This window comes from Zootoca vivipara, chromosome 9 (genome assembly GCF_965207765.1).
Source record: "Zootoca vivipara chromosome 9, rZooViv2.hap1.1, whole genome shotgun sequence".
Lineage (NCBI taxonomy): Eukaryota > Metazoa > Chordata > Lepidosauria > Squamata > Lacertidae > Zootoca > Zootoca vivipara.
The window spans coordinates 67,533,456-67,544,339 of NC_142592.1; the positions used below are offsets into that span (position 1 = coordinate 67,533,456).

General features: G+C 47.4%; 1 protein-coding gene across 3 annotated transcripts; it reads right to left on the minus strand.

The window, feature by feature from the left end:
- Nucleotides 1–728: 728 nt before the first annotated feature.
- Nucleotides 729–8,990, minus strand: SSMEM1 (serine rich single-pass membrane protein 1). Of its 3 annotated transcripts, none has more exons than XM_088676476.1 (3): nucleotides 8,705–8,990; nucleotides 6,211–6,252; nucleotides 729–1,321 (listed from the first exon to the last, which is right to left on the minus strand). In XM_088676476.1, the coding sequence occupies exons 1-3, from the start codon at nucleotides 8,907–8,909 to the stop codon at nucleotides 894–896; spliced, it is 675 nt and encodes a 224-aa protein (XP_088532602.1). In that variant the 5' UTR covers nucleotides 8,910–8,990; the 3' UTR covers nucleotides 729–893. The 3 variants fall into 3 exon arrangements, with proteins under 3 accessions (XP_088532602.1, XP_060135425.1, XP_088532603.1); XM_060279442.2 differs by having other exon boundaries at nucleotides 6,195–6,252; nucleotides 8,705–8,984; XM_088676477.1 differs by lacking the exon at nucleotides 6,211–6,252 and having other exon boundaries at nucleotides 8,705–8,989.
- Between the last annotated feature and the right edge of the window lie 1,894 nt (nucleotides 8,991–10,884).

Here is a 10,884-nt window from a genome sequence, read left to right on the forward strand (position 1 = left end):
CTTCTTTCTTGTAGTTTGAATCCATTACTCCGTGTCCGCTTCTCTGGAGCAGCAGAAAACAACCTTTCACCCTCCTCTATATGACATCATTTTATATATTTGAACATGGCTATCATATCACCCCTTAACCTTCTCTTCTCCAGGCTAAACATACCCAGCTCCCTAAGCCGTTCCTCATAAGGCATTGTTTCCAGGCCTTTGACCATTTTGGTTGCCCTCCTCTGGACACGTTCCAGCTTGTCAGTATCCTTCTTGAACTGTGGTGCCCAGAACTGGACACAGTACTCCAGGTGAGGTCTGACCAGAGCAGAATACAGTGGTACTATTACTTCCCTTGATCTAGATGCTATACTCCTATTGATGCAGCCCAGAATTGCATTGGCTTTTTAAGCTGCTGCATCACACTGTTGACTCATGTCAAGTTTGTGGTCTACCAGGACTCCTAGATCCTTTTCACATGTACTGCTCTCAAGCCAGGTGTCTCCCATCCTGTATTTGTGCCTTTCATTTTTATTTTGCCCAAGTGTAGTACTGAATTAAGAAAGGACTATGAAATAGAAACTGCTCGTTAATTCTTGTCTGTGAAGTTACCAAAGGGAGGGGAGGACTCTCCATGCCCGACAAAATGCGGCTTCTTCCCGATGGCATCATTCAGTCAGGCAAACGGTGTTTCCACAAGCTGGCCGCCTTCCCAGCATGTTGCAAAGAGGAGGATGCTATGTGGTATATATAGGAGCTTTATTGACATGAGTCAGCCCTCAGTCACCTCTCAGAGGTGCGAGCCACCCACCCCACCCTCCTTGCCCAGGCAAACAACCCTTGAAGGAAGCGCGGGCGAAAGCGGGTTGCGTGTGGACATTGTCGCCCTTCCCCGGAAGGGACTCTCCTCGGGATCAGTTGTGCTTCCCTGGAGAACACCATTCTGGGTCAAAGAAGTGCTGGGCCAGCCACTCTCTCGTCCTCTTGGCTTTGCAGCGGGGACACGCTTCCTCTGGCATCCAGGGGACACGCCTGGGGCTCCTCTCCCTCACCACCATCTTCCTCCCTCTCGCACTGGAGGCGCTGCCGTCGGTGTCAGCCGTCTGGCTGCCTTTCCACGAGGACACCTGCGACTCCGAGGAGACCACAGAGTCGCTGTCGCAGAAGCTTTGCTGGCTGACCTTGGAGAGGCGCTCCTTCGTCTCCTTCCTGGGAGGAGGAGAACTGGGGGACGCCTCGTCCTCGGCGGTGTCTCTTTCACACTCTCCCGCAAACAGCTTCCTTAGGCACCCCAGGATACCGCACCCACTGTCTTGACACCTGTCGGTGGGGTCCTGGCAACCTAGCAGGAATCAGGGGAGAGATAGGGATGAGGGAGTTATTTTTGCAGTGGAGAAATAGCAACGCTGCCATCCACTTTAACCTTAGGTCCATAGCTGCCAAGTTCCGGCCTGAGAAATAAGGGCCTGGACCGGAAGTAGCAGACCGGAAGTAGCGCTGCCGCCATTTTGGAACTGGGCGGAGCATGCTCAGAAGCTACTTTTGATGCTGCTCTGCCCTGTTCCAAAATGGCCGCCACACCAGAAGTCACGCTGCAGCCATTTTGGAACTGGGAAAAGCAGCATCAAAAGTCGCTTCTGAGCATTCTACGCCCAGTTCCAAAATGGCCGCCGCGCCAGAATAAACCGGGGGAAACAAAAAAATCTGTTTTTTCGGCTGGGGACAGCCGGAAAAACGGGGGTTTCCCGGGGAATACGGGAGACTTGGCAGCTATGCTTAGGTCAGTGGTTCTCAAAGAGCATCACGACCATGCTGTCATACCCTCCAACATATCTCCAGTGAAAAGAGGGACACCCCAGAGGGGGACCTTCCAAGATCAAATCAGAAACCGGGACAGCTTCTGTAATTCTGGGAAATCGGAACACTTAATAATAATAATAATAATAATAATAATAATAATAATAATAATTTATTTATACCCCGCCCATATGGGCGGCTTCCAACAAAATATTAAAACACAGCAGTCCATCAAGCATTAAAAGCTTCCGTAAACAGGGCTGCCTTCAGATGTCTTCTAAAAGTCTGGTAGTAGTTGTTCTCTTTGACATCTGGTGGGAGGGCGTTCCACAGGGCAGGTGCCACTACCAAGAAGGCCCTCTGCCTAGTTCCCTGTAACTTGGCTTCTTGCAGCGAGGAAACCTTGGAAGGTCTGTGCTGGTGTTAAGTGGGGGGGGGGGCAATTCCCGGGTGAGAGACTACTCAACAGCCCAGCTCGTCGGGGTGAAAGTCCCCCGTGGGTCCATGCGGGCAGTTAAAGAAGGAAGCTCCAGCCAAGTCATTTGGAGCAAAACAGCGGTCAGTAGACCATGATCTTTATTGTTGCGTAATAGGTCCCCACAGGAGTAAGAACCCCGAGCATGGGGCGATATCCTTTTTTAAAACTCCCCTCTTTCCCCCAGAAGACACTTTGAGAGGCATCATTGCCACATCATCACTACATCACTAGCATGTCACAATTGGGGAGGGGTATACAAGGGACAAGTAGATAAATAGGGACCGCTCCGGCGGGAAGGTAAACGGCGTTTCCGTGCGCTGCTCTGGTTCGCCAGAAGCAGCTTTGTCATGCTGTCCACATGACCCGGAAGCTGTCTGCGGACAAACGCCGGCTCCCTCGGCCTATAGAGCGAGATGAGCAACCCCAGAGTTGGACACGACTGGACCTGATGGTCAGGGGGCCCTTTACCTTTATGCAAGGGACACGAGTCTAAACCACTGAGCCTAGGGCTTGCCGATCGGGAGGTCAGCAGTTCGAATCCCCATGACAGGGTGAGCTCCCGTTGTTTGGTCCCAGCTCCTGCCCACCTAGCAGTTCGAAAGCAGGACAAAGTGCAAGTAGATAAAGAGGTACCACTCCAGCGGGAAGGTAAATGGCGTTTCCGTGTGCTGCTTTGGTTTCGCCAGAAGCGGCTTAGTCATGCTAGCCACATGACCTGGAAAAACTGTCTGCGGACAAACACCGGCTCCCTCGACCAATAAAGCGAGATGAGTGCCGCAACCCTAGAGTCGTTTGCGACTGGACTTAACTGTCAGGGGTCCTTTACCTTTTACTTTTTATACAAGGGTTACACAAGTTCAACATGAGGTCACTTTATCAGACACCTTTCCCATCACCTCTTAAGTCCCCATCACCGGAAGAACAATAAAACGCTTGACATATCCTTGCCCTCAGGACTTGTATGGAGATGGGCTTTCAGAACACCTGACTTGCTCAACTGCCTCTGCTCTAAAAGGTAAAGGTAAAGGGGCCCCTGACCATCACGTCCAGTCGTGTCTGACTCTGGGGTTGCGGCGCTCATCTCGCTCTATAGGCCGAGGGAGCCAGCGTTTGTCCGCAGACAGCTTCCGGGTCATGTGGCCAGCATGACTAAGCCGCTTCTGGCAAACCAGAGCAGCACACGGAAACGCCGTTTACCTTCCCGCTATAGCGGTCCCTATTTATCTACTTGCACTTTGATGTGCTTTCGAACTGCTAGGTGGGCAGGAGCTGGGACCAAGCAATGGGAGCTCACCCCATTGCAGGGATTCGAACCGCCGACCTTCTGATCAGCAAGCCCTAGGCTCAGTGGTTTAACCACAGCGCCACCTGACTTGCTCAACTGCCTCTGCTCTACGGATGTCTATTGTTGGGGTGGGGTGCCATGTATTTGCTCTCACATTTGGGGAATTATGGCGGGATGCCCTGTTCCTGCTTCCTGCGTGACTTCCTGCTTCTTGGTTCATGGAGGGAGGTGGAGCCCAAACTCACCTTTCTTTAAGGGTTAAAATGGCATTGGAATGAGGAGAGTCATTTAAATCTACCAAGTTATAAAGCTAGGTATCTTCCCTGAGCTGTCAAGTCGAAAGGATACATCCAGGCATAATATTTGTAACATTGTAACAACTTTAAAGATGTAACACACACACACACCCCTTCCCAAATTGTCATTTCTGTAACACTGGTATGGCAGGAGAGGATGGCAAGCAATATTCAAGGACCAGTAAAGAAACATTTACAGTGGAACCTCGATTTATGAACACCCCGGTTTACGACTTTTTGGTTTACGAACGCCGCGGACCCATCTGGAACGGATTAATTCACTTTCCATTACAGTGGAACCTCGGTTTATGAACACCTCGGTTTATGAATTTTCAGTTTATGAACGCCGCGGACCCATCTGGAATGGATTAATTTACTTTCCATTACTTTCAATGGGAAAGTTCGCTTCAGTTTATGAACAGACTTCCGGAACCAATTACGCCCATGCTTCGGGTTAAGTACGCTTCAGGTTGAGTACTCCGCGGACCCGTCTGGAACGGATTAATCCACTTTCCATTACTTTCAATGGGAAAGTTCGCTTCAGTTTATGATCGCTTCAGTTTATGAACAGACTTCCGGAACCAATTGTGTTCATAAACCGAGGTACCACTGTATATATTTCAGTGTAGTATAGTACAGTTTAGTATCTATCTATCTATCTATCTATCTATCTATCTATCTATCTATCTATCTATCTATCATCTATATCTAATTTGCAGAATATGGATAGGCATCTTTTCTAAGTGAGAGCAAGGTCATCAAGTGATCACGAGGGAGATCCTAATTGTGTTTTCCAATGTATTTCTTATCAATTAAAAATCTCGTGTGGCGCGAGCAAATTTTTGTTCGGAAGGTGCAGCCTGGAGAAAAAAGTTTGAGAAACGCTGCCTTAGCTGATTAACGGTGTTAGGCTGCTGGCAATTCATCCACGGATCACATTTGCGTAAGTTTTTGTAAGGGGGGGGGGAAGAGAATCTGAAGGAAGAAGCACGTTTTCAGAACTCCTCTGAGCCCACCTCTTTGCTCCGCCCACTTTTCCTTCTGGCCCTGCCCATCGCTGGCATGTGGCATTCGGAAGCTTGCCCAGAAGAGAATGCGGCCCTCAGGCTGGAAGGGAAAAGGTTCCCAACCCCTGTTTTAGTAATTCAGGACCAATAGGCCAGCGGAGTAAAAACGGTCGGGTTCCAGCTTGACGGCAGCAGGCCAGCGGCTGGAGGTCAGGGCTGGAAATTGGGCTGGAAAGACAGGAAGCAGCAGCAATGAAATGGGCACCGGCAGTGAACTGCCTAGCTCCTAAGCCTTTCTCTGCCAGAAGCGGAAGCAGGAGGGAGTGAGCACAGAAAAATTATCAAACATTAGGAAGAACTTCCTGACAGTAAGAGCTGTTCGGCAGTGGAATTTGCTACCAAGGAGTGTGGTGGAGTCTCCTTCTTTGGAGGTCTTTAAGCAGAGGCTTGACAGGCATATGTCAAGAATGCTTTGATGGTGTTTCCTGCTCGGCAGGGGGTTGGACTGGATGGCCCTTGTGGTCTCTTCCAACTCTACGATTCTATGATTCTATGATTCTAATAAAGCTTCGACCAGGAGGGAAAAATCTGCACTAATCTATTGAAAATATAATCTGTCCCCCACCTAATAACAGTTAATGAATCATCTGTTTAATTAGGGTTGCCATACATACGGAATTTCCAGAATATCTGGCAGCAGTGTCTGGGCGCAGATTAAGGGGAAGTGATCTACTCATTGGATTGACAGAAGTTGTTGAACTTTTTATGGGGAGGATCGACCAGGATCGACCAGGGATATCGCGATCGACCGGTTGGACATCCCTGCCCTAAAATACAGTAACTCAAAAACGTCAAACAACATTGGCCTAAACTAAATAAAAAAAATCTAGAATTTTGGCAAAAAAAATTAAAAACAAATGGAACAGCTTTGCCAAAAAAAGTTCAACAACTTTTCTGTCTGGATATGGCAACGGTAGTTTAATCCAATCTAATCCATCTATTAAATAGATCACTGTTTTGTACTTAATCCCTTGCCTATTATAAAGTCACTGGGTGAGCGACACTCTCTCAGCCATTGCCTCACAATTTGATATATTCTTGTTTAGTATATTTCTTAAAATTTACACACCATTTGATGGTAAAAAAACAACAACCCTCAAAGCAGTTTACAAAAGAACAAAGCAATAATGGGTTAAAAGAATTATTTTGAACATTCAAAATAGGATTCTGTGATTCCAGTTGTCTCCCCCAAAGCAAACAACACATTATTTTAAAACTTCCAGTTACTCCTTGACTTTTGCTTAATAATAAATGCTCCTCTCTTTTTTTGCAGCAAATGAATACAATTTTACCTTTTGTATATCTAACCTTCTTGCATGGCTGTATTCCACCACCGCATTTCGGGACAATCTGTTCTCGGAAAATATGGGAAAGAATTCCATTTAGAACCCAATGCATATGATTCATAATTCCTGAGCTGGTGCTAAATTCACATGCACACTAACCCATTTGTAGCACAAATATGCTGCTTTTCTTAACCTGGAACCGTTCGTGCTTGTCCTCAAAGTGCTGCTTTCAGTCTAGAGTCATTCCAGATCCTACCATTCCCAAAGGATTAGGCTTTACCACCCCCTTACCTAGCCCCCTCACAGCTTGCTTCCAATCCCAAATCCCTTTTAAAGGAAGGTGGCAGGTGCTTCAGGAAGCGGTTTGGCATCGTCCTGGAGTTGTAACAAACAAGGTTGCTTAAGGTCGCTGCAAACGGCAGCTTTGTGAAGGGAAAGGTACCATTGTCCATTCCCAGCAACCTTTGGGATAAGGCATCTCCCATTCTTCAGCCCGGTCACTGAGGTCCAGCTCTGAGGGTCTTCTGCTAGTTCCCTCACTGTGAGAAGTGAAGTTACAGGGGACCAGGCAGAGGGCCTTCTTGGTAGTGGCACCAGATGTCAAGGAGATAAAGAAGGCAGCTCTGTATCGGGAGGGTTTTAATGTTTGGCATTTTTATATGTGCTGGAAGCCAGCCAGAGTGGCTGGGGAAACCCAGCCAGATGTGCGGGGTGTAAAAAATAAAATTATGATGATTATGATTATGTGCTTTATATGTGCAATGAATAGATGCTTTGAATGTTCAGTTTCATACGCTGGCTCTTATGGGATCTGCTCTCCGTATGTGTTGGTAAGTGTGTGTATTTCGGCATTATGTTTCCATTGTTCGTGCCAGCCTCCGCCAACCTGAGGCCCTCCAGGTATTTTGGGGTACAGCTCCAAGCAGACTCAGCCAGCACATGTGGTGTTTTTTTATCATTAGCTGGTTTGGAATCTGTTGAAGCTGTTTTTTTAAAAAAAGGAAAGCAAAATTACGCACAGTGTCCACATTGCGCATAAGGCAGAGTGGGGACCCAAGGGCCACATTCCTTCTGAAGGGCCACATCCTGGTTGTGGGCAGAGCCGGGCGATGGGGGGGGGGCAAAGCAGGCAGAGCAATGGCTGAGAATTTTTCCTTTCTACCCTGGCCTCCGTTTCAACCACACAAACATCAGAGGCTTCCAGTCATTCTCTGTGCAGGCAAGCAAAAGGCACAATCACACTTTAAGGCTGCGTTTCTGCTGAGTGGGAGGGGAGTCCCAAAGGGCAGATGGAGAGATGTGGAGGGCCGCATGCCATCCCCAGGCCTGAAATCCCCCACCATAGTATGTGGAACTCACTGCTACAAGATGTGGTGACCGCCACTGGCTTGGACGGCTTTAAAATGGGATTACACATATCAATAATGGAGGATAGTTCTGTCAATGGTTCCTAAATTATGCCAGCCAGGTGGCTGAATCCTGACAAGTACTGTTCTTGGGGGACAGGGGGCGGGCTGGTGTGGAGGACTCCCTGGTCCTGAATGGGGTAACTGTGCCCCTGAAGGACCAGGTGCGCAGCCTGGGAGTCATTTTGGACTCACAGCTGTCCATGGAGGCGCAGGTCAACTCTGTGTCCAGGGCAGCTGTTTATCAGCTCCATCTGGTACGCAGACTGAGACCCTACCTGCCCAAGGACTGTCTCATCAGAGTGGTGCATGCTCTAGTTATCTCTCGCTTGGACTACTGCAATGTGCTCTACGTGGGGCTACCTTTGAAGGTGACCCGGAAACTACAACTAATCCAGAATGCGGCAGCTAGACTGGGGACTGGGAGCGGCCGTCGAGACCACATAACACCGGTCTTGAAAGACCTACATTGGCTCCCAGTACGTTTCTGAGCACAATTCAAAGTGTTGGTGCTGACCTTTAAAGCCCTAAACGGCCTCAGCCCAGTATACCCGAAGGAGCGTCTCCACACCCATCGTTCTGCCCAGACACTGAGGTCCAGCTCTGAGGGCCTTCTGGTGGTTCCCTCACTGCGAGAAGCAAAGCTACAGGAAACCAGGCAGAGGGCCTTCTCGGTGGTGGCACCCGCCCTGTGGAACGCCCTCCCATCAGATGTCAAAGAGATAAATAACTACCTGACATTTAGAAGACATCAGGGAAGTTTATAATGTGTGACATTTTAATGTATTTTAAATTTTTGTTGGAAGCCGCCCAGAGTGGCTGGGGAAACCCAGCCAGATGGGCGGGGTACAAATAAATTATTATTATTATTATTATTATTATTATTATTATTATTATTATTATTTCCAGACCAAACGCTGCCACCAAAGTGCAGCTCAGGATCCTGGTTGCAGGGCAGCAACAATTCGAGCGCCGGTGGTGACGAGACACCCTTCTAGACATCCAGCTGGCCACTGTTGGAAGCCAAATGCTCGACAAGACAGCACTTTGGGCTCCCCTTCTGTCCTCCGACTGCACGCAAGAGGAATACGGCTAATAAAAGACGATTACCCAGTCTGCACCGATATAGATGATCCTTATAGCAGCCACAGCCAGGCAGTAATAAAGCAGGATCTCTCCCAGACCCCAGCAGATGTCGTCTTCCTCCGGCACCTCCTCGTCGCACTCGAATTCCTCCAGGGAGCCGGTTTCCACGGGGTCTCTTGTACGTGAATAAATCCACCACAGAAAGGGGAAAGGGAATGCCATGGACCATGGGCAGGACAAAATGTCAGGTGGGGGAGTGAGGAGGCTGAAGAGGCAGCAGCAACAACAACAGCATGGTACCCTGGCAACTGATTGTTGACAAGACAGAACCTTTTTCTCGCATCATTCTCAGAACCGTGGCAATAGGAAATGGAAGAAGGATGTGCCCACTAGGGTGATGACTTTTTCATTTTTCTCCCTCTCAAAAATTATTTCCTGTAGCACAAATGGATGAGCTTTTGCCTATTAATGACTAAAATGAGATATATTCCATTGAAATATTTTTTTTAAAAAGGTTACAGACAAACCGTTTTTAATTTTTTTGTATGCCGTTTTACCATTTCGTAAAATTGTATTCACAATTCTATATATATTTCGTATCAAATTTGGACACAACGCCACATTCCACAATGGGGAGTGTTCTTAGTAACATAGGGTATACAAATGTCACACCTGCGCAAGGTAAAAGCCCCTTTTTGGGACCTCAAAACTCAGCCAGCAGACCCTGCCGGGCATGCTAGGAAAAGAAGCTACAGGAGAGGTAGCAAAGCATCGTCCTCTAGCGGCGTCTATACTGTTACTGCAGCTAAAAAAAAAGCTTCCTTCTGTGTTTGATGACCCTATATAATGTTGTATATATGTGACTCTAAAGCTTGGGTTCAATTTTATATCTGCTTACAGTGACTTCAAAAATGGTCAAAAAACTGATAAATAATTTTTTTTAAATCATTTTGTGCGTGAGGTGTTTTTTTTTAAATCAAATCTCTTTGAAAGTAAGATTTTATCTAATCTTTAATGAAAGCTCATCAAATTATGATACAGGGAAATGAGGTTGTAAAAAAAGTCATCACCCACTGCCCACTGCCCAGAGCAACTCTCACCCTGTAGAACGCCCTCCCATCAGATGTCAAAGAGATAAATAACTACCTGACATTTAGAAGACATCCGAAGGCATCAGGGAAGTTTTTAATGTGTGACATTTTAATGTATTTTAATTTTTTGTTGGAAGCCACCCAGAGTGGCTGGGGAAACCCAGCCAGATGGGCGGGGTACAAAAATAAATTGCTGTAGACCCTTCGCATCCTGGTCATCACTTGTTTGATTTACTCCCATCCGGACGTCGGTACAGGACTCTATATACAAAAATGTCTAGGCACAGGAATAGCTTTTTTCTTTGTGCCATCAAATTGTTGAATCTGTAGTTGTGGGCGTTTTTTTTTCTTTACATTGCAATGTAGTCGAAGCGAAATTCCAAGTATGGTTGATACTTGGCCAATAAATTATTCTATTCTATTCTATTCTAAACAGCTGTACAAGCCTTTGGGAGGTAGAGACACAAGAGGGCATCAGAGGAATCATAGAATCATAGAATCATAGAGTTGGAAGAGACCACAAGGGCCATCCAGTCCAACCCCCTGCTGAGCAGGAAACACCATCAAAGCATTGTTGACAGATGGCTGTCAAGCCTCCGCTTAAAGACCTCCAAAGAAGGAGACTCCACCACACTCCTTGGCAGCAAATTCCACTGCCGAACAGCTCTTACTGTCAGGAAGTTCTTCCTAATCTTTAGGTGGAATCGTCTTTCTTGTAGTTTGAATCCATTGCTCCGTCTCCGCTTCTCTGGAGCAGCAGAAAACAATCTTTCACCCTCATCCATATGACATCCTTTAATATATTTGAACATGGCTATCATATCACCCCTTAACCTTCTCTTCTCCAGGCATATCCAGCTCCCTAAACCGTTCCTCATAAGGCATCGTTTCCAGGCCTTTGACCATTTTGGTTGCCCTCTTCTGGACACGTTCCAGCTTGTCAGTATCCTTCTTGAACTGCGGTGCCCAGAACTGGACACAGTACTCCAGGTGAGGTCTGAGCAGAGCAGAATACAGTGGTACTATTACTTCCCTTGATCTACAATAGATGCTATGCTCCTATAGCAGGGAAGGAAAGAGGGGCAGAGGCCAGTGTTGCATGCGGCACTCCTG